The following is a 22,755-nucleotide window of genomic DNA, read 5'->3' on the forward strand; positions in this document are numbered from 1 at the left end:
TAGAAGTATTTTATGTGAGGTTATTTAAATGGAGTGACATGGTAGGAGTGTTATAGGGCTTGTTTGTGATGGGGTGTAGTTGTATCGAAAATTTCTTATGAGAATCGTTCGTCTCCTAGCATTTTGTTTTTACGCTTGTGCTAGTGTTACACCATGGGATAGATCAAACAGCCAAAAATTATTTATAATACCAAAGCTCAAAGTTATATTATAAATGGGAAGTGCAATTAACTCTGTAGAGTCTTTTGAAAGCAACGAAATACACTCAAGAATATGGGTCAAGGAAGTAGGTGGAGAACTATTAGGTGTTGGGTAGTCGGTAGAAGAATGATTGGCTAGATCATTTGCTTCATTGCGGAAGATCCCTTCCACGCTACATTCCGAATTAAAAGCGGTCATATTTTTGTCGCCTGTTAGCTGCACCAGGCCAAGAGAAGGCAAACTACTCAACAAAGAGTCATCTGTTCCTTGGCGGGCAGAGTTACCGAGTTCCAGTTGCTGGTGAGTAGGTACACAATGATATAGTTGAGGTGCAAGATAACCCGACACTACCATCATCAGAAAAGAGAAAAAAAGAGGAAAGACTAAAGAAAACAACGAATTTGAGTACAAACAATTTTTTAATAGAAAAAGTAAAGTTCACACTTTAGAGAAGTTTAGTAAGCATGTAGCATAAACATTCTTCATTCTTCAGGTCAAAATTGTGTTTAGAGTGTGTTTATAGGTGTAGTACACATTTTGATTCAGTTCAAAATCGACTCGGAAGAATCTCGCTTCTTTGGTGCTACATGAGGCTTTGCATGCTCAAGGCATGCACTATTTTCAGGAAATTAGATCCTTATTGGAGCTTGGCCTCCTTATGGTTTGTGCCTGTTTCAGCTTTATCTCACACTCATAATTTGATGCTATCTTGGGAGTTGGGGCGAGGCCTCCTCATAGCATGCAACCACTTTCTTTGACGAGTTTTCTTCTCATTTTGGGTCCATAATATCCCTAAATCATACGATAATACCCATTAGCATAAAATCATAATATTAGCCGAGTTGAGTATTAATTAATGGTGATGTTTGGCCAGATAGAGTGCACATCGACAGTTCCGCTGTCTAATTAGCTCATCTGCATAAGCCTCGGTTGAGAGAGTAACTTAATACCTATGTTGGTGGGAGGTGGTTTGTACTAGGTGAAATTAGTCAAGGTCTATGCAAGCTGGCCTGGACACCACCATCATAAAAAATAAAGAAAAGAAAGGGAGCGTTTTTTTTTTTCTTTCTCTGGGTCCGACTACTAATTGAAAATTTAGTGAATTTGTTTGATGTCTTGTTTTGCTTTGAGGAACTTGGCCTTTTGGGTACATATTCCTTTTCTTACCAAAACATAAATTGCAAGGTACAAAAATAATTGAGAGAAAGTCAATTTTTTGACTCGATGGATTTTTTTGTAATAGCATTCATTGAAGAGATGGCTGGCCCTTAAATGTGGGATATGCTTATTTCATGATTTTATTTTTAGTTTGAAGGTGGGGTGTGACTTCTCTTTGGGGTTTATCTTTAACATTGGCATGATTTCTTGGTTTCCTAATTGTTGATTTTTTGAACCTGCTCTCTTTGATAATATTCTTCATAAATTAATTTCCTAATTCATATTTTTCATGTTTATCCGGTATTAGCAGAGATTAATAACCCAAAGATTACTTTACCTGGAGGATGGGTGACGATGCTTTTGATGGCAAGCTATTGTCAGAAAAATTGTCTAAGCTTAACAGTTCACAACAAAGCATAGAATGTATCCTTTTTATTTGTGAAGATTATACTTCATAAAATTGCTCGGTTTCTTTTTGGGCACAAAATTCATTTATGAATGATATGTGATCTGACTTGGTAGCAGGTCAAATCTATTACTTCCATTGTTGTTTGACTAAGCTTCTTGAGCTTTTTAGTTGCTATCCTTTTAACTATACTTTATCAGAGTAGCATAACAACTCCTATATAAGGAGCCTTTTTGCATTGAGTTTTAATCACTAAGGAAAATAGTTTAACTTGTCTCTCTTTTCACAGGATCAGATAAAGCACCATGTCTAGGTCAAATATAGTAACTAGAAAATTTTAAATTAAATTTGGACATTCTCTTTGTGCATTGAATTTTGGTTAGTCTAGTTGTAGAATTTATCAACCAACCACATTGGGAGCTTAGTCTTGATGGCCATATTGATCAAAACATTGAGCAGTATCACTATGGTATGGGAATATGCGCCATCACACACCATGAAAGTATGAAAACTTTTGAAGGATATGATCCACCCTCCAAGAAGTCTAGTTTGTGCTTCTCTGTGTCAAGTCATCACCCATCACCATGTCAACCTCTGGGACCTCCCAATCTAGTCATTGCCACGCGTTTGTACATATAAATGCTATGTTAGTATACATGTCATTGTTTGTCAGTTATGTGTTGCTTCCTTGTAGGTCTAGCTTTCATCTTAGTTAGACTTCTTGCCCTTGTCATCAGCTAGGTAAGCTTCCACCTAAGTACTCAGTTGGCTTGCCACGTTAGCCATTTTTCTTTGTCAATATTGTCAAGTGGCATGAGGTACAACTTTGCAGTAAGTGCTGTCTAGGGATTCTTTTGATGTACTAGATCGTTTTTGTAGACAGTTAAATTAGAGGAGGATTTGTTCACTAGACAACAACAACAACAACAACAACAACGTAACTGCTTTTATTCAAAGGACATGTCAGAGCTACATGCTAGGATCTTCACAAGCATCCACCTCGAAATGCGACTCTGACTAAAGTACAAGTCAAGGTGCACCTAAGGATGAGACAACAATGTGATTTTTGGTACTGATTTCAACAATCTATTGAAATTCAAGGTGGCTTGGAGTAACCGGTAAAGTTGTTGCCATGTGACCAGGAGGTCACGGGTTCTATCCTTGGAAACAGCCTCTGGCAGAAATGCAAGGTAAGGTTGCGTACGATACACCCTTGTGGTGGGGCCCTTCCCCGGACACCGTGCATAGCGGTAGCTTTAGTGCACCGGGCTGCCCTTTTTTTTTAATTGAAATTCAAGGTGGCTAAGAAGTCTTGAACCATCTATGTCTTGCATATGATAAGTCCTTTCTTTGTATTGCTTATCGTCTCTTGTCCTCTGGTTCTTTAGTTCAAGTGCTTCAGATCATATGACTGGTAATAGACATCTGTATGTTTATCTTTACCACCCACTGTCACCCTTGTCAATGGTATCAAAACAATGCTAGGGGCATTGTATGGGTCTCAGTGAATGCCCTTACAGTCTAGTCTCTAGTAGCAAAAACTTACACATGCTTCTGGTTGTTCCACAACCTTTTGTAACACTTGTTTTGCCATTTTGGTGTTGGACTGTGATGGCATACATACAATTGACAAGGGATGCTAGTACCAAGTCTCTACTATCTCTCATGTTCCTCTTTTTCCACCGTGTACACCACTAATGCGCCTTTATAACTTGGTCAAAGTGGTCTTAGATATCTATCTATACCTTTCTAAGTTCCAATAATATTTCATGTTGTCACTTCGTTACTTGTCATGTCATATGTAGAAAGAGAAATGCAGCTATGACTTAAGACAAGTAGAATTCGTGGCAAGTTTCCCTTTGAACTTGTTCATTTTGATGCTCGGGGACTAGTTCTATCAGTTGTTTATTTTTTCTTACTCTATTTGATGATTATTCCCGCTTACTTATTTTTTTAATGAATTTTTGTGTGCAAATTATGATCTAATTTGGAGTTCCTATACGTGCAGTACGTAGTATATGCGGAGGAATGCCTCGAGCCACTTTGAAGAATTCTGACATTTTAAGAGATGTTTCATTAGTTCTCTTGTCTGCTACTTCTCAACAAACTGGAATAATTGATTACTTTATTGGTACTCCCTCTAGTCCAAAATTAGTGAGTTGTAAATCAAAGGGTAATTTTTCAATATTACCTTTTTGAGTCTTCCCAAGCTCTTCTTAAATGTAGAGAGTCGTCGCCTGAAAATGTAAAATTCTAGTTAACAGCATCATTAAAAAGAAGGGTAAATCTGGGAAAAGATAATCAATACTCTATTGAACTTTGAAAAATCCGCTTATTTTGGACTATAGAAAGTTGCAACATTTTACTTATATTGGACTAGAGGAAGGACCGTACAAGCCCTATAACTTCACCATAAAGCAATCCTGGCAAATGCAATTCTTATGAAATGCTACCCTAAACCCTAAATGCAATGTTCTTTTTCTTAACAAGACGAGTACACTTTTTATTTTTGATTATGTCCTATGTTGTAAAAACAGTATAACTCCTATCTGTTCGGAAAAATTGTTATTCAATGACGATCAAAATTGGAGGGAATATTATTTCTTTCAGAATTATCTAGATGTGACTAATGCTGTCTGTTTTTGTACTTGTAGCAGAAACATTGTTCTTGTTGTCTTTAGGAAACTTTTGGTATTATGTAGTGCTATTTTTAGAGTGATTGTTTCAGCTATGGTATGATTTCCTTTAACATATTATCAGCTTTATCACGATGGTGCATTTCACATCGTAAGAAAGCCAAGCAGGTCGTTGAAACGTGGGATAAATCATTCAGATCTGCACAGAGGGATCAGCGTGTTTCATTTCTGTATTTAGCCAATGATATTCTGCAAAATAGTCGGCGCAAGGGTAGTGAGTTTGTTAATGAGTTCTGGAAGGTCCTTCCTGCATCTCTGAAGCTTGTTTCTGAAACCGGTGATGAAAATGGGAAGAAAGTGGCTTCTAGACTGGTAAACCCTTTCTGCTTTCTGATAGGTGTATTTGTATGTTAATTAAGTTGACACATACTGACAAATGAGAAATCAACTTGTGCATCAGTTGTCCTGAAGCTAGGAAAATTGTGTGAAGCTTCTTTTTGTCATATGTATGTGTTGTTGAGAGTTGGCCCCAACTATGTCCTATAAAAGAATTAATTGGTTGTTTGCAAATATAAACTCAATGGGAGTCGGGGTTGAGTCCCACAGGGAACAATGTATTGCACAACTAGGTAGCTAATGAATTATAATCTTCCATGCAATGCCAAACACTTTTAAATTTTGGATTTTAAGCAAACATGTAATGAATATAAACTAAGAAAGCAAATAAAACCAATCAATGGCGGTCACAAAGAATAGGAAACAAGGTATGGAACCTAGGATCTTAAACTCAATTCAAGTCCACTAAATGCATTGCCTAAACCACAGTAGTTATGCTTAGGGCAATGTTATTAGCTTTGAGATTCAGTTACCAATTAGAGTCTCCCAACAACTAATAAGATTCTTAGTTACCCATTAATTTTTCCCAACAATTGATGACTCCATCTTAGTTGATTCCCTGGAATCCAAATAAGAGCATTAATCTTGTCCAATTATGGGTTCAAGAATGAATGGTCCATCCCTAGCCCCGATCAATTGTAGTATAGATTCAATTAGTCTCTTATTTAATCCAAAACCCTTGTTGGTTGGGCTAAACCCGGCCTAGTTCCCCTTTCTCAAGTTCAAACCAAGGTAAGTACTAAATAGCAGTATCTTAAGCTTGGCCAAACCTTTGGAATAAAAACAAATCAAATAGCAATTAACCAATTTCTTAATAAAGTAAGAAATTTGTCACTACATTCAATAAACAAGAGAGTAATTCAAAACCTTGCTCATGATGTCTCCCAACTGCTATGTCTAAATCCACAAAATAAATCAAATATGTTTAGTACATAACAAAGATTTAAAGAAGGAGAGAACTCTCAAAGTATAGCGCCAATCTTTATGTGTTAGAGGTGGAAAGCTGTGGTTATCTCTTTTGCATTGTCCGCAAAACTAATTTGGTCACGAATCTTTGGGAAGCCCCAATTGTGGTGGACGGGCAGAATCCGGGGGCTGTGGAAGATGGAACAATAAGAGAGGGGAGTATCAATTGCCTACTCGCAGTTACCATGTTGAATTCCCCAAATTTGACACTCATTTAACATGCTTAATTTAGAAAATACAAAGATAAATCATTTTGTTTATTTTATTCTTTTGTTAAATACTTTCTTCGTTCGTTTTTACTCGTCACAATTTAACTTGACACACCCATTATAAAATAATTTATAACATAGCTATTATCATTTGAAGAAAATCCACTGATGTTATCTTCAAAGTCCACTGGAATGTGGGAAGGCGACAAGTAGAACACTGTCATACTCTCCTCCAATGCTTGGAGAATGCCCTTCTATGTCACATATTCGACAGCCCCTTATAGGTTTGTCTAGACTCTAGAACCAAGGGCTTCATGTTGATGAATCTTGGTTGTGCCTAAGTGGTGTAGCATTTGACATGCCTTCTTGGTTTATCAAGACAAACTGCTTTAGATCGACAATTACTTAAAAACTTCTTCACAATGTTTCTTTATTTTCATTATTGATTTTTAAGCATTGGTGTAGTTCTTAAGCTTACTGTCAGCTGAAGCCCATATCTCTTTTTTACTTGTTCCCTTCTCTTTCTGTTTGATTTGTTCTTTTCTTTTCCCGGTAATGTCAGGTTGATATATGGGAAGAGAGAAAAGTTTTTGGATCCAGGGGTCAGAATCTTAAAGACGAAGTGTTGGGCAAGAAGAGTTCGGCTCCGTCAGTAAGCAATGGGAAGAGCTCAAATCCTATCAAAGTTGTTAAAAAGGATGCTCACTCAGTAAGGATGGTGAGTATCAAACCAAATTTTCTGTTCAAAATTTACACTGGGTTTGTTATCATGGTTGTTGTACTGGTAATCTGAGTAGTTTGTTAATTTCAACATCAGAAATTGGCTGTTGGCTGTACTCCAGAAAAAATCGTAACAGCATTCCAACTGGTTCATGATGAAAATGTGAATGAGGAAGATGCTTTGAACAAGTGTAAAGATGCAGTTTTTCGTGTTGGAGAAATGGGAAGAGATATTGATAACCTTTCCTCTCAAGGTAAAATAGTAATTGGGTGCTGGAATAAAGTAACTCAAAGTGAAGAGTACCCTAATCTTTTCTCTCTCTTAAATTGATGTTGCATGTCCATTTCGTGTCATTGTTTAGTTATAGTGGAGATATCTCTTACATTCCTTGCTGTAAGTGGATTATCTTCTCTGTGTGTCAGCCATATGACGGTTTATCCTTTGACAGAACTTTCTGGTGAAAAGATGATTTAGCACCCAAGGGTGTGACTTAGCGGTCAATGAGTGGGAGGAGAACTATCAGGCCTCAGGTTCACATTCTAGTGGAGGAAATTAGGTGATCTGTTCCCATTTCCCTAAGCCTTGGTTGGCAGAATTACTCTGTACCTGACTACCTGCTCTTGTGGGGTGTAGAAGGTACCTAGTGGAATAGTTGATGTACGCACAAGCTGGCCTGGACACCAGCAAGTCTTCCTTAGAAGTTCATAGCCGACAACCTTTTGTCTTTGAAGTAATCAATACTTTTGATGACTATTGCAAGTTGTTATCTGTCTTTTGGAGAATCACATGGCTTTTGGTTAGGTAGGAAGATGGTGTCATCTCCCTTAAGCTAGCATGTGGCAAGTGATGAGACGTCATAAAGATCCAAGAAAGTTGAATCTTGAGCATTTCCACCTTATAAATATGGTCATCAAGATGGGCGAACACATCAGCCTTAGGGATTTGATTTAAAGTTGGTATAATGGGTGCAATATGTGCGGTAGGATGTCACAAATTAAAATCCTGCTAGGACATCAAATTTGGTATATAAATGGAGAAGGGTAGAAGAGCGGAATCATTACCCACCGAGTTTTGAAAATGAATAAATTATCCTCTGAGGTAGTGGTATGGACTGCGTACACTTACCCTCTCTAGACCTGACTTGGTGGGAATGTTGTTATTGTTGTAAATTTCTCGATTATAAAGAGAAAAGATGTGCAAAGGGGCCAGAGACCAATAACTTTCAGAGAGATGATCTTCAATGGATTTGCCTTACCCTTTCATATGTCGTCTATGATTGTGAATTCTGATTGTGACGTAGGCTATGATTGTGAATTCTAATATTCTTGATTTCCAAACAGCCCTGTTTTTTACCGAGTGTCAGGGTATTCATTTCTCCTGTTTATAACTTCTTTTCTTTGTTGCCTTGCCAAAGGAAGCCCTTTCTCAATTTGTTAATCTTTTTCTCTGTAACCTTGGCAATGGGAAACAAAGACATCATATAGGTGGGAAGAGAATCCATTTCTGAACGAATCAGTGTCATTCTACCCAACCCCCACCCCAGACCCAGAGATAAAAATATAAGAATTTGAATTAAGGGTGTTTTCAGTTGTTTCTTATTTGCTATTGAACTTGGACAAATAGTTTTTCTCAAAGAAATTACTTACTCATCTTATTAGATTGTGATTTGCAAAGTATTGACATTACCATGTAAATCATTATTCAAACATATCATGTATTGCGGGAATGCATTAATTTTGATATACATTCAAGCTAATATGTTTTTTTTGGATTAATTGCTTAATTGCATTGTTAATCCATTTCTTAAAAAATATTAGCAAGGAAATGTATAAAATATAGCTAAAGATGGACCATAGTGTTGCGAATAAACAACAAGCGGGTTGGCTTTTGTAAGACTTATAGATGAGCTTGAAGAAGCTGTTAAGAGTTCAAGGTCACAGGAACTCCTTGGTTTTTGTTTATACTTGCAAAACGAGTTCATGAACTCCATTGCTGGCAGTAATGTCACTAATTGCTATTTTTGAACTAGAGGTTTTTCTTGTACTAAATAATTGTTCCTTTTAAAACTTCTGATATTGTGTTTTCTGCTAACTTTTGCTCAGGAAATCTCCAGGGTTCTGAATTGATGGATAAGATGCAAGAGCAAGAAAACATACTTGAGCAATGCATCAGCCACCTTGAGAATGCTGAATCATTGAGGGTTACCTTGATTTCTCAGCTGAAAGATGCACTTCAAGACCAAGTACACTATTTCCCTTTTATCCCCTGTAGCTCCCATCACTAGGATTTTCATAATCCTTTCTAGACCTTCTATCGTTTACATTATATTTGATAAGCTGTATATAGCAGAGAAGAATTACACGTAAATTTACACGCCTGTGTTTTGCATCTTCCTATTGGTCGCTAACCAAGTTCAAGGCCTTCACTTTTTTACGTCCGCATTTCTGTCTTAACACTTATGCTAATTCTAACATTTTTTTCAGGAATCTAAGCTAGAGTTGTTACGCATGGGGCTGCAGGTAGGCTCAGTCCAATATTTTATTGCACATATCTCTTTATATTTTATCCGCTCACGAGAAATGGGGAACAGAAAATCAGGAAGAAATGTGCAAACAGATCTCAAGTGCACGGACAATTGATTTGTATGGATCCCTTTATACGTTCACATCATTTTATTTCATGAATCAGTTGTTGGAATTGGTCTGGCCCTTCCCGGGATCTGCGCATAGCGGTAGCTTAGTTCACCTTGTTGCCCTTCTTCCTCAGTTGTTGGGATTATCTTGCATATACTTTAGTGTTGAGAAAATTTGTGTGTTTGCTTTGACTTGAAGAACAGTCAGTTATAGAACAGTTTTAGGGCTCATTCAATGATGAAGTCAGTGACATTCTCGAGGAAAGTTAAGTCTGAGAAGAGGCAAGATGTGGAGCCTAATGGACGTATCATATCTTTTAGATTCTTATAAGTATGCATGTTTTTCCTTTAGCTTGTATAGGTTTCACAATTTCCAGTACTAGGGCCAAATTTTGCATATTCAGAGTTCCCGCTGTTTGCAGCACAATCTGAGAGAGAGAGTTCATGATATTTGCATCACAGGTTCGAACCCTGCCTCAAACAAGAACTTAGTAATTAAGTGGAGAAAGGTAGAGGGGCGGGTTCGTTATCCCACTGAATTTTCGGACCTTGTGCTGTTGGCCCTTGGGATTTTCTCGGTTATAAAAAAAAAAGAACTTCAGGAATGTCTTGATGAGACAACTAAGATTCTTCTGACCTTGTTTGGAACATTTTCCAGCATGTCTCTTATAGGTCTTGGTCAAATAAACTGTTTCAAAATTTTGCTCTTTCCCAAGTTCTTTTCTTTTAATTTAGGTCCCTATTTATGCTTTTAAAATTTGGTTTGTGTCCCTAACTACTAGAGAGAAATCAAAAGCAATGTCTTGTTTGTGTCAATTAGGGTGAAGGAGTGGTCCTGATGCTTGTCATGACTCGTGTCAGTTCTTCTTCAACCCCCTTATAAGTATCATCAGATAAAAAGAAAATGTATTTAGAGGTGAAAATCTCATTAAATTAACTTTCGGAAATTTACCTTACCTGCCCAATCTTTAATGGCACACTAGGCTGATTAGCCCGACCTATTATCATTGTATGTTGGAAGCTTCAGCTGTAGCATGGGTCCAGAATTCTAGTGTTGTCATAGCAGACCTGGGTGATTTTCTTGAACTATTATCATTGAATGTAGCCTGTTCATGCTAATGACATATTCGTCAATGCTTGGCATTGGTGTTGAGCTGCTTTGGTGTGCAAGCACGCTCAGTCACTGGGGGAATTCCAATAAACCACAGCGTGATTGTGTATGATTTTCTTCCACATTTGATATAGTAAGTACGTCTTGTCGTCCTTTATGTGTGAGCTGTGCATATTTGTGTTCTTGTTGTTTGAAGTCTTTGGGTTTTTCAAGGACATTGGAGATGCATAGCACGATGGCTTGTCTAAAGAACGAGACTTCCGATACTTAATCGACATAGGTTTCAGCATTGTCATTCAGCCAGTTTGATTCGAAGTAGTCTCTACTCCTAAGACTGCCATATCTCCATCTGTTGACCCTGACTTTGATCCTCTGCAAAGATGTAATCATTGGATACAATAACATAGCCAGTGTAATCCCACAAATGGAGTCTGGGGAGGGTGGTGGATACGTAGCCTTGCCCCTACTTTGTGAAGGTAGAGGCTGTTTTCAAAAGACCCTCGGGTCAAGGAAAGCATATCAACATCAAGTATTGAAAGGAAATACAGTAGTGAAGAACAACAACATGGCTGGTGGAATCCCACAAGTGGAGTCGTCTGGTGTGTACGCAACCTTGCCCCTACCTTGGTGAAGGTAGAGGCTGTTTTCAATAGACCCTAGGGTCAAGTAAAGCATATATACAAGAACAACAACATACCCAGTGTAATCCCACAAGTGCGGTCAGGAAAATGAATTAATGAAAAACTCATGCTAAAATAAAGTAGAAGAGAATAGTAGCAACAGCAAATAATACGGTAAAATCATTGGGTATCTTGTATAAACGAGAGCTGTTTGTGTGATACCATCTTTATTCTCTTGAAATTTTTATGTCGTTATCCTGTTCTTAAAAGGTGAAAATATGTGTTAGTTTGTTCCATGATTCTTAATTTTTGTTTTTCCTCTGGTATCTCCCTTCTTGCATAACATACTAACTAATGCTAGTTGATTGACGTGCAGGTTGCGCGTGGTCAGATTGAACTAGCGAAAAATGGAAGACGGAGGCTGACATCTCCCAGCATTGCTGTTCCACCATTGAATACTGGTAACCTTCCAATTGAAGTCACGAGAACAACTGAACCAACCCCACCTTCAGTGCCATTAACCAAAATACCACCACCTTTGCCTCCACCTCCACCTCCACCTCCCAATCCTGCCACTTTTGCAAATTCCAAAACTAATGAAGAGGAAAGCAAAAGGTCGGTAGCAGCTGCTGTTGCTGCAAAACTTGCTGCTTCAACATCTTCTGCTCAAATGCTGACCTCTGTTCTTTCATCCCTTGTTGCTGAAGAAGCTGCATCACTGAGCAGTGGATTGAAATCAACTGGCTTCTCATCCAGCTTACCTTTTGCATCCCCAGAGAAACGGCTCAAGTTAGACAAGCCAATGACTTTTTCTGATGTGAACAGTTCTGAAGGGGGTAGCTCCGCTCGCTTAACTTCATCACAGCAATTGATTACTAGCACTCCTCTTGCCCCGCCCTCGGTTTTGCAATCTGTGTCCAAGTCAAACCAGATGCAAGCTCCATTCCTACCTCCACCACCTCCACCAACTTTACCTCCAGCAAGTCAGTTCGTTCAATCTACAGCTATGATGATGGGGGTGATGCCATATGGATATAGTGCCGGGTTTCAACCACCTCTGTCTTCTCAAATTGCAATGGGCCCGGGGCCGGGGCCGGGGCCGAGGCCACCTCCACCACCCCAGCAAGCGCAACAGCCACAACTGCAGACTCAGCAGCCACAATCTCAGCAGCAGCCTGCCAACAGTGGATTTTATCGTCCTCCTGGTATTGGATTCTATGGACAGGCCCATCAGCAGACGACTCCAGCAGCACCCCGACAGTAAATCCCATCGGATTAGGGAGTGCATGTTACATTGTACATTAATAGTAAAAGTAGACTAGATGTAGTTACTGTTTTCCTACTCTTTTCATACTACTTCTGCACCCGACATCCTCTGCAGTAGTACTTGTCACCCTATTTTGTTTTAGTGTCGGGTGCTTTGCATCCATTTGAGCGTACCTGTAACACCTTATGTAGGTGCTGTAAAATTAGCTGTAGCTTGAGAGATCCATGTACTTAAAATATCCTTAGAACCAGAAGCAGAAAGGAACTTGTAGGTGAAAATTTAACCTGTTTCTGCTTTGTCTGTTAGTCCTTTCAAATGCTTGATAGTTGCTACCATAGGTAATCATGTAGTATTCAATTCGCAAGGCATTTGTAGGATTAATAGCTTGTTTGGCTAAACTTTTTAAATCAGCTTATATTGGAAAGTGTTTATAGCGAGAAGCAATTTGTGCTTGGCTAATAAATTTAAAAAGCATTTTTGAGCCGTAATTGGTGTTTGGCCAAACTTTTAGCGTTTTAAAGTGTGTTTTTTCAGAAATGCCTTTTAAATATGTGCTTTTTAGAAAGAAATGGTACTTATCTAGCTACTGAAAAACGGTTTCTGCTACTCCTACACACACTTATTTTCTGTAAAAACTGTCCGAGTAATCACTGAAGAATTCATCGACATTCATATCAATAACGAACAAATACAATGTTCCGAAAGAGGAACTAAACAATAGGTTACGGAAATAGAACAAACATATTTCAATTCTTCGCGGTAGGTGAATTTCATGACCACCTCTCTTTTTTTGGATGAGAACGTATTCGTTCCACAACTAGCTATATTGTAATATTCAAAAGGAATACCATACATAAACAAGCTAGTGTGCTATATTCTACATTTACTCAGAGTCCGACGAGTCAGGATTTGAACTTTGCCTGACACTCTTCTTCGACTGAGCTTTGGATTTTGACAAAATTCTTGATGATTCACCCTCAAAAATGATAACTTCAGCTTTAGCTAACCTCTCTTCAAGTTCCTCGGTGCTAAACTCATCGGTGCCCCCTAACTCATCAAATCCAACCTAATATCCATGCAGCCAAATCATGGCAAGATAGCATGGAAAGACGATTATAAGATCATGGCTCGGAATTAAGAACAAAAAAATGACTCCAACTAAAAAGAAACGAACTACAAGTACTTCAAGTTTATCGTTAACCAGACATACCACATAGTCATCCACTTTAGCATTTTTTATGAGGGCGAGGGTTGGTAGAACAACAATTCTGAGCTTCTCAGCCAAGTATGGGCTTTTCTCTGCATTAATTTTCAAAAAACGTGTTTCGATATGCTGTTTTGCCAGTATGCTCAAATGCTTGTCCATCACCTGCAATCAAAAACTCTGTGAATTAATTGTGTCCTAATTCTAATTCCCCCTGTGAGAAAACAACCTAAATTCATCCTTCTTGTCTAGGAATAAAATATCTCGAGTGCAGAAGAAGTGTACAAAACAATAATTGTAGAGAATTTGAACTAGAAGTAAATTGAGGCGAGCTAAATACTTTATACCAACAGTACACACAGAACATACACAATGCACACACATTATAGCTAGTCAACTGGAAGAGGGGCAACTTCCACCAACCTAGTCTAGTATAGCTCAGTAGGCTCAAGGGAAAAATTTTGTATGCAGATGTTTTACAAAAGAAGCAAAATCTGTCCTTACATCATTTTGTATAGGGGACGGAAAACAGAGATTACCACAAGTCATCATGGAACAGCCCTTTGGAGATATCATGAAAGGGTGAGAGAATTTGCAAGGCAAGTCAAATCTAAGGTGGAGGGAGAGAAATACTACTCGTAAAAATAGGAAACTAAATCTCGGGAACAATGATGTAGGAGTCACACTTATAGGACATCTTCAGGCAGCGCTTTGCTGTCACTTGATGATACAGATAAAGACCTATAATTCATAATCATTGAACAGATTGCTCCACAAGTTTGCTTTAGGGGGTGTTTGGGTGTGAAATTATTTTTGCTTTTTTTCCGGAGTTGAACTCCGAAAAACATGTTTGGGCAATGAATTCTGGAATTTTCAGGAATTTGAACAACACCACAAAAGTTGTTTTCACCTTTTCACTCCAAATTACTCACAAAAATTCAAAAAAAGCTCCAATTTGTATTTATAGCTAGACACAACTCCAATTTTCAAATATCATTTTACACTTTTTTTTAACAAAACTTTTAGACTGAAAACAACCTAAACTCCCCATCTTTTCTTGTCTTTCTAAAAGTAAAATATCTCAAGTTAAGTGCAGAAGTACGCAAAAGCCAGTAACAATCTTCAAAGGACAATTCAAACTAAAAGTAAATAAGGTAAACTAAACAATTTAGACCGACTGAACAGGCGGAAACAACCAATACACACACATCATAGGTTGTCAGTTGGAAGAGGGGCGACTTCCACCGTGAACCTGGTCTAGCGTATCTCACAGGGATCAAGGCAAAAATTGTATGCAGATGTTTTACAAGGAACAAGCCAAATGTAGAGTCAAATCAAAAACCCCATAAGCAAATTAAAACAAACATTAGCTGCCAGTATGCATTTAGGAGCTAAGCTCAACAACTGATAACACAATTAGGGAAAGAAAGAACATCAACATCCTATAGGTAAAATGAAGATATCAATGGCTGCCACAATTTTGTTTGCAGCATATTCAGGTCTGATTCAGCTTTTGGGTTGGATCTCAAATTAATCCAGATTCATTTGTATCGTATTAACTACATCTCCAAGTGTCAAATCTAGCTTTCTTCAATCTAACATGCAATTAAATTGTATGTTGGAAGTTACCTTGCTAGAAACAACTCCAATTATCAAATTATCATTTTACACTTTGTAAACAAAAAAGGGGTAGCCCGGTGCACTAAAGCTCCTGCTATGCGCAGGGTCCGGGGAAGGGCCCCACCACAAAGGTGTATTGTACGCAGGCTTACCTTGCATTTCTGCCAGAGGATACTTCCAAGGCTTAACCACTTTGTAAAAAAAAGAAAAAAACTGGCTTTTTTCAAACACTCACAATTTTTTACATCAGATTAATTTGTGTGGGATAAATGGCATTCCCGAGCTGCAAATCTAAATTTATTCTATCTACAACCTAAGTTGCTCGGACTCTCCAAAAATGTTGCCGCAACTGCGTCAGATCCTTCAAAATTACACAGTTTTTGGAGGATACAACACGCACCAGTAGACATTTTTGAAGAGTCGGAGCAACTTAGTCTACAATGCAATCAAATTATGTGATGCACGCATAATTGGCACAGCAATGACATTGTACCAATTTTCACTCTAAATAACTCACAAAAATTCAAAAAACAGCTCCAATTTGTATTTATAGCTAAACACAACTCCAATTATCAAATATCATTTTACACTTTGAAAACAAAAAAAATACTTTTTACGCATAATAATCATGGCAATTTGCTAAATTAGATTAATTTTAACTTTGTGATAAACATAATTTTGGAAGTTAAGGTTACCTTGCAAGGCCAATTATCACGGTAGAAATGGCAGACAACGCGTTCACTAGCTTTAACGATAGCGAAGAAATCCTTTTCGTTAGGGATCTCAGAGTATTCGCCGTGTCCAAGAGAGATCCATCGACTTTTTTTCTCAGCCATTTTCTTCATCTGTTGCAATCTGCGCTCTCTCAATACCTCAATATCATCAATATCTAGACGATCTAACGCTGATATCTCTTCATCAAGTTTGTCTTCCACGGCTTTAGCTACCGTCAACACTTGCTTTTCCACTATCTGCAAATCCAATTAATTGGGAATTTATATATAGAAATGAATGGAAAATGTAAAAGAGAATGAATACCTCTTGAACCTTGTCCATGGCTGCAAAAGGAATTGAAAAACAGAGGAGCAATTTGTTCAAATTGAAATCTATATTTGTTCTGATTGCTCCACTGCCCAAAGTATGAGCTGGATCGACCCGACCCGACCCGACCCTACTAAATCTTTCCAAAATGATTTCGAAAATGTGTTTAATTCATATAGGACTTTCTATGTTTATTTTTCGGAGTTGGCGTTGTGTTTGATGATGAATATAAATTGGAGTTGTTTTTGAAATTTTGTGAGAGAAATAAAAGTAAAATAAGTAATTTTCACTAAAGTGAAATAATTCTTGTGGCGAAACAAAAATATAAAAATTCTCGTAACAAAATGCCTAATTAGTTGTCGTATTTCGACAATTTGACTATTTTTGGTGTTAAATTGAATTAGACTAATTTAGTAATTTAAATTTAAAATTTAAATGTTCTAACAATATAGGAAAACTATTATAACTTGTAAACAATCACCACCAAAGGATGTGGTGCAGCGGATAGGGCTGCTTCTCTCTTAACCAGAGATCTCGGGTTCGAGCCCTGGGTATGGAGAAATACTTTGATACAAGTCAAATGGCCGCCTTAGCCTTTGATGACTTCTTTGGAGGCCAACACCTAAAGGCTCAAGACTTGGTCACTTCGAGGGAACAAAAATATGTAAGGAAGGCCCATTTTGAGCAAGACATAAAGTAATCCCGTGTGTGAAAGGTTGCTTGGATGCTTGCCTTGATGCTAACCTGAGGACAATAAGCCTTGAAGAATGAACCATCCTCGATTTTGAGAGCATGAAAGAGGCGCCATTCATTAAGTTCAAGCACATAAGGTGCCATTTATGAAGATGGAGGCTCGTGAGAGTATGTGACATTCATCCAAGGGAGTGTAGAAGCGCCATTCATCAAGTCCAAGCACACAAGGTGCCATTTATGAAGATGGAGGCTCATGAAAATATGTGGCATTCATCCAAGAGAGTGTAATTTTGAGAGCATGAAAGAGGCATCATTCATCAAGTCCAAGCACACAAGGTACCATTTATGAAGTGGAGGCTCGTGAGAGTATGTGGCATTCATCCAAGGGAGTGTAATTTTGAGAGCATGAAAGAGGCGTCATTCATCAAGTCCAAGCACACAAGGTGCCATTTATGAAGATGGAGGCTCGTGAGAGTATGTGGCATTCATCCAAAGGAGTGTAATTTTGAGAGCAAGAGGCGCCATTCATCAAGTCCAAGCACACAAGGTGCCATTTATGAAGGTGGAGGCTCGTGAGAGTATGTGACATTCATCCAAGGGAGTGTAGAGGCGCCATTCATCAAGTCCAAGCACACAAGGTGTCATTTATGAGGATGGAGGCTCGTGATACTATATGACATTCATCCAAGGGAGTGTATTTGCTAATATGTGAAGAGGGACCTTGAATATACTCCAAGATAGTCCTGGATACACTCTAAAGGCACCTCAACTTAGGGGTATTACGGTCTTTTGAGACTCCTCTTTTACACTCCAAAGAAGCCCCCTTCATTAAGGGTGTTTTAGTCTTTGTTTGTAATAAGTTTAAACAGACAATTAGGCTTCTATTTTCCTAAGTTTTGAAGAATTGATTAAGTTGTATTTTCTTTCCTTAGTGTAGGGCTTGGAAAAGCCATTGTAGTGTAGGTCTTGAAAAAGACATTGAAACTAGAGTCATCATTGAATGTGGAATCACTCTTGTTGACATTTTGGCAAGAAAGGTTGAGTGCTTGAGGAGTTGATCCCTTTGTGTCCACCTAAGAATGAAGTGTTATCCATCAATGGTGAGGTGTGTTTAGGTGTTTAATATACGATTAGGTGCTAATCATTTGAGTTGATGTATATTTCATTACTATCTTTCATTTAATGTTATTTTCTTCTTGTTTCTACTTCATCTCCTCTTTCTTTAGTTGCTGATTTTTGCTTCTTAGTCTTAAATTTCGGTTATAGCTTTATTTTAGCTATCATACTTGGTAGGAGCGCTTCCCCAAATGGGTCCTACATAGCGCGAATCCAGACTAATCGAACTCCAATGCGGGTATCGGACACCGAATGAAAAACCAAAAAAATAAGTTGTAACCAATCTCATATCAATACAATAAAAAAAAAATACATCTTAGTATAGCGTGCCAAGTAAAAAAATGAATGGTGGGAGTAAAAAAATCAAATAGTGCTGTGATGGAACTTTTGAGTAATTAAATTAAATAATATCTAGCTATTAATTATTAAAATAAGCAATGAACAATAAGCAAATGATGTAGCTTCTCCATTCCATGAACATCTTATATCTTACTAATGTAACTACACTGGACAATTCTTGTTGCCAAAATGCATTCACGAATATTCAAATAAGTTGAAGAATTTTGCAAGGAACACCAATACTCTATCCTGACGTTAGGTGCAGCAACAAGTCAATTACGGTTGGTTCGCTACCAAAGAATTGGGAGATCCTCATCAAACTTATGTGTACTCCACTGGATTAGTTCCTAGCCGCGAAATATCCAAGAACAATGGGTGGGGCGGGCAGTATTTACTCTTCCGCGTTCTTGCTTTCTGTCTCACTCTTCACACAATTTCCAGCACCATGGTTGAGCAGTCCGTTCTTATAAAGTGTATCTAATTCATGGAAATAGGGGCACGATCTGTAGTTTTTTGGACGAGTCTTACCACTGTCGATTGTCCTTTTATAGTACTTGTTGATGTTCTCCCATTTTTCTTTACACTTTTTTGGTGTCCGGATGTAACCCATCTTAGCCAATCCATCAGCTACTTCTTCCCACACGGATCCTTTAGCGCCTTTAAGGAACTTGTGATCTAAACAAGTTCGGACTGATACAAGGGCTTGTACTTCAGATTTTGGCCATCTCCTATTACATGGATCAGAAGATCTTGCATCAGCTTCTTGACCGTGAAATTCACCTTCATCTTTAACTACGCTTGATATTTCCGATGATTTTGGAATTTGGAACTCTTCACCTAACAGATTCTCGAGGAAAGAGATAAGCACCAAGTTTCTAGATGTCTCTTCAGCTCTCAACTCCCCGTCCCGTTTTGCCCTTTCTACCTCTTGCTGCTTCCAAGCTTCTTCCCGGGCGATTCTCTCATGTTCCTTCTTCTCGATCATCTCTATCAATTGTTTGTGCATCTGCTCTTGCTTGTCCATTAGCCTCCTTACCACGTCTTCAAGATACAATTTAATACTGTTTCGTGTTTTTCTCTTTCTCTTCCTATTTAAATGTTCTTCAATGGCTTCGGATGATTCACTGTCATCTGAAGATGAGCTGCATTAAGGTAGACGCCAGTTATTATCAGGTTTCTCATATACTAATAGAAGAAAGTTATGGCTTGGAAGTCCACGTATTTTTGTACCAAACTATTGCATATTATTTCATATCTTCAGAATTTAGTAAGAGAACCAATCTTTCCTAGAAAATCACTTATAAAAAGGGGCAGCCCGGTGCACTAAAGCTACCGCTATGCGCGGTGTCCGGGGAAGTGCCCCACCACAAGGGTGTATCATACGCAGCCTTACCTTGCATTACCATACGTAGAAAATCACTTATGCTATTCGAATAAACATGCAATTATCTAGATTACAATACGTAACATTATCCATCAGAACTATGTTGGAGTACGTCGCAGGCATGAAAAAAAGATAAATTTGAACTTGGCAGTAAGTTTGAATCACAGACAACTGTTAATCCCAGCGTAACCAACAGTTTAAATTCAAGACCTTATTAGCCAAAATCTTGCTGCTTTCTTTCCCTATACGACATCAACCACAACCACAACCACAGCATACTCGGTGCAGTCCCACAAATTGGGACCTGAGGAGGGTGGAGTGTACGCCGACCTTCCCCCTACTGCACAGGTAGAGAGGTTGCTCCCAATAGACCCTCGGCTATGACATCAACCACCAATCCACTAAATAATCATATTTTGATCCCCCTATCATTAGTGCGTAATTTATAGCTTAATCAAAATTAAATGATTTCTAACTTCTAAGGAATGTAAAGAAACAAGAAAAAGTACAAACCATTTCTAAGGTCAAAGGTTTGAACTTTTTCTAAAACAATTTTAGAAAAGCTTTTTCTTTCTTTTTTTTCTTTTAACAAAAGCAGTTTAAGCTTAAATTAAAGTTAATGGTTTTATTTGGAAAAATAAAGAACCTAGCAATGACATCAAGTATAAATCATTTTGGTCCCAACATTATGTGACAAAAGCACAAAATATAATTAGCAACAAAAACAATTGGAATTCAAAAAGTTCCAACAAAAAAGTACTGCAAGTACAAATCATCTAAGCTCAAAATGAATATTCAAAAAGCTACTAATACCACCATTATTATTATTATTAATATAGAAAATAGAGAAGATTACCTGAATTCAGCCTCCAAAATACGAGCTTGCGAGATCAAGTTCAAGCAATCAGCATGAAACTCCGACTTCATTTGCTGAACTGCCGAAATCTCTGCCTTAGCCTCCGAGCAGCTATTCCCCAAACAGGGGACGCCATTCCCCGCCAAGGAATCAACAAAATCACCCTCCCTCGGCAACACTGTAGATGCATTTTGAGCAGGAAACTGACTCATACACCCTAAATCACTGCTGCAAGTCATCATAGCTTCGTAAGAAAACCAATCTTTCCTAGAAAATCATTCATGTTACTCGAATAAATCATTGTCATGCAATTATCTGGATTGCAATAGGTGATATTATCCATCAGAACTACGTTGGAGTATGTTGCTGACATGATAAAAGCAAAATTTGACGTTGGCAGTAAGTTTGAAGCATGGACAACTGTTAATTCCAACGCAACCATCATTACAAATTCAAGACCTTATTAATCAAAAACCTGCTGTGTTCATTCGAATCATACTTTGATACCCCTACCATAAGTATGTACTATATACAAAAACAACATCTCCACTGGAGTTCCACAAAAGTGGGGTCTGGGGCAATGTATATACAAAAAATAATTTTAACCATACATAAATAATATAATTTTTCGCCGAAGGGGGTTCGTCTAAAGGTGGCTCCGCCCCTAGTCTGGAGAATGTAAAGTGTACGCAAACCTCACCCTTGCCCCTACCTACGAGAGGTAGAGAGTCTGTTTCCAATAATATCCTTGGCTCAAGAAAAAACAGTATAAAAAGAAGTAATCGAAGTGAAAGCGTAACAAAGCATACTGAGCAGTAAATGAAACAAAATAATCTATAAAGTCTGCACTTTATAAATAAATGAAATTAAAATGACTTCAAGTTCAAAGGTTTGAACCTTTTTCTAAAATAAGTTTCAAAAAGCTTTATTTTTTCCTTTTCTTTTGTTAACAAAAGCTTAAATTTAAAGCTTATGTGACATCAGGTATTTTAAGTTTGGTCCCAACTTTATGTGACAAAAGCACTGAATATAATTAGCAACAAAACAATTGCAATTTAAAAATTCAAAAATAAAAGAACTGCAAAAAAAGCCAGCCCAATGCACTAAGCTATCACTATGCACGGTGTCTGAGGAAGGGTTCCACCACAAGGGTGTATTGTAAGCAGCCTTACCTTGCATCTCTGTCAGAGTCTATTTTCGAGGCTTGAACCTGTGACCTTCTGATCACGTGACAACAACTTTACCAGTTACTCCAAGGCTCCCCTACACTAAGAATAATCTAAGCTCAAAATAAATACTACTTTCTCTTTTCACTTTGATTTGATACATTCTGCTTCACGAGAGTCACACTGTATAACTTTGACCGGCATTTTAAGATATATGTTTCGTCATATTAATACGAGATATGAGAAGACTTGCAATTTATAGCAATCTTTTATATCGTTTTTGAACATCTAAATTTTAAATTTCAAATATTAAATTAATATAGTACTTCAATTTAGCTCTAAGATTTAATCAAATTGACTTTCGTAAAGCAAAATGGATTATATAAAAAACTAATTACCTAAATTCTGCGTCCAAAATTCGAGCTTGCGAGATTATATTAAAGCAATTAGCATGAAATTCCGTCTTCATGTGCTCAACCGGCAAAACATCAAGCTCGGAGCACTGATTGATTACACATGTGACGTCATTGTCACACTCTTTCGGCAGCGCATTTTGAGCAGAAAACTGAGTCATAAACCCTAAATCACTGTCACTGTTGCTGTTGTTACAAGGCATATTATCGACATAGCTGCGTACTGGACGGAGCTTTCGGACCGGAAGTTGGCCGATTTCCGGCGGAGGAATAACGGAAGTTTGATAAACGGCGTTAGTTGTTGATTGGGGAAAAGGAGAAAGGTTAACGGCGAAAGAAGCGACGTCGTTTGATGAACGGACGGCGCCGTCGGTAAGTGGTGGTTCCATTGGAGAGGTAAAAAGTAAATGTAAATATAAAGCGGCGGCTGAAGGAGAAATGGAGGGCTGGTAAATGCAAAGTAAAATTTTGGGTAAAAAGGAAAAATAATTATTTATTATTTTTATTTTGTTTAAATGTTGATTTCTTATTTATTACGTGTCATACCCATCTATTTTTAATATAATTATAACTAATATACATCAAATTTAACAAATATCG

The 22,755-nt window shown here is 37.9% G+C and overlaps 3 protein-coding genes across 4 annotated transcripts; 1 reads left to right on the forward strand and 2 right to left on the reverse strand.

Moving 5' to 3' along the window:
* LOC107850529 (regulation of nuclear pre-mRNA domain-containing protein 1B) lies at positions 1 to 12,619 on the forward strand (the record flags this gene model as incomplete). Its single annotated transcript, XM_047400506.1, is given in 7 exon segments — positions 1 to 1,782; positions 4,526 to 4,773; positions 6,535 to 6,690; positions 6,790 to 6,946; positions 8,796 to 8,935; positions 9,177 to 9,212; positions 11,433 to 12,619. Coding segments are annotated over 7 exon segments (1,704 nt in total). The 3' UTR covers positions 12,321 to 12,619.
* A 348-nt stretch (positions 12,620 to 12,967) lies between these two features.
* LOC107850531 (thioredoxin domain-containing protein 9 homolog) lies at positions 12,968 to 16,383 on the reverse strand. Its single transcript, XM_016695115.2, has 4 exons — positions 16,186 to 16,383; positions 15,843 to 16,118; positions 13,534 to 13,692; positions 12,968 to 13,389 (listed from the first exon to the last, which is right to left on the reverse strand). Exons 1-4 carry the CDS (start codon positions 16,201 to 16,203, stop codon positions 13,207 to 13,209), a joined length of 636 nt encoding a protein of 211 aa, XP_016550601.1. The 5' UTR covers positions 16,204 to 16,383; the 3' UTR covers positions 12,968 to 13,206.
* Positions 16,384 to 18,441: 2,058 nt separating this feature from the next.
* Positions 18,442 to 22,718, reverse strand: LOC107849551 (trihelix transcription factor DF1). Of its 2 annotated transcripts, none has more exons than XM_047400507.1 (3): positions 22,141 to 22,718; positions 20,577 to 20,801; positions 18,442 to 19,478 (listed from the first exon to the last, which is right to left on the reverse strand). In XM_047400507.1, the coding sequence occupies exons 1-3, from the start codon at positions 22,542 to 22,544 to the stop codon at positions 18,728 to 18,730; spliced, it is 1,380 nt and encodes a 459-aa protein (XP_047256463.1). In that variant the 5' UTR covers positions 22,545 to 22,718; the 3' UTR covers positions 18,442 to 18,727. The 2 variants fall into 2 exon arrangements, with proteins under 2 accessions (XP_047256463.1, XP_016549592.2); XM_016694106.2 differs by having other exon boundaries at positions 20,577 to 20,804; positions 22,141 to 22,717.
* Positions 22,719 to 22,755: the final 37 nt, after the last annotated feature.

This window comes from Capsicum annuum, chromosome 12, assembly GCF_002878395.1.
Source record: "Capsicum annuum cultivar UCD-10X-F1 chromosome 12, UCD10Xv1.1, whole genome shotgun sequence".
Lineage (NCBI taxonomy): Eukaryota > Viridiplantae > Streptophyta > Magnoliopsida > Solanales > Solanaceae > Capsicum > Capsicum annuum.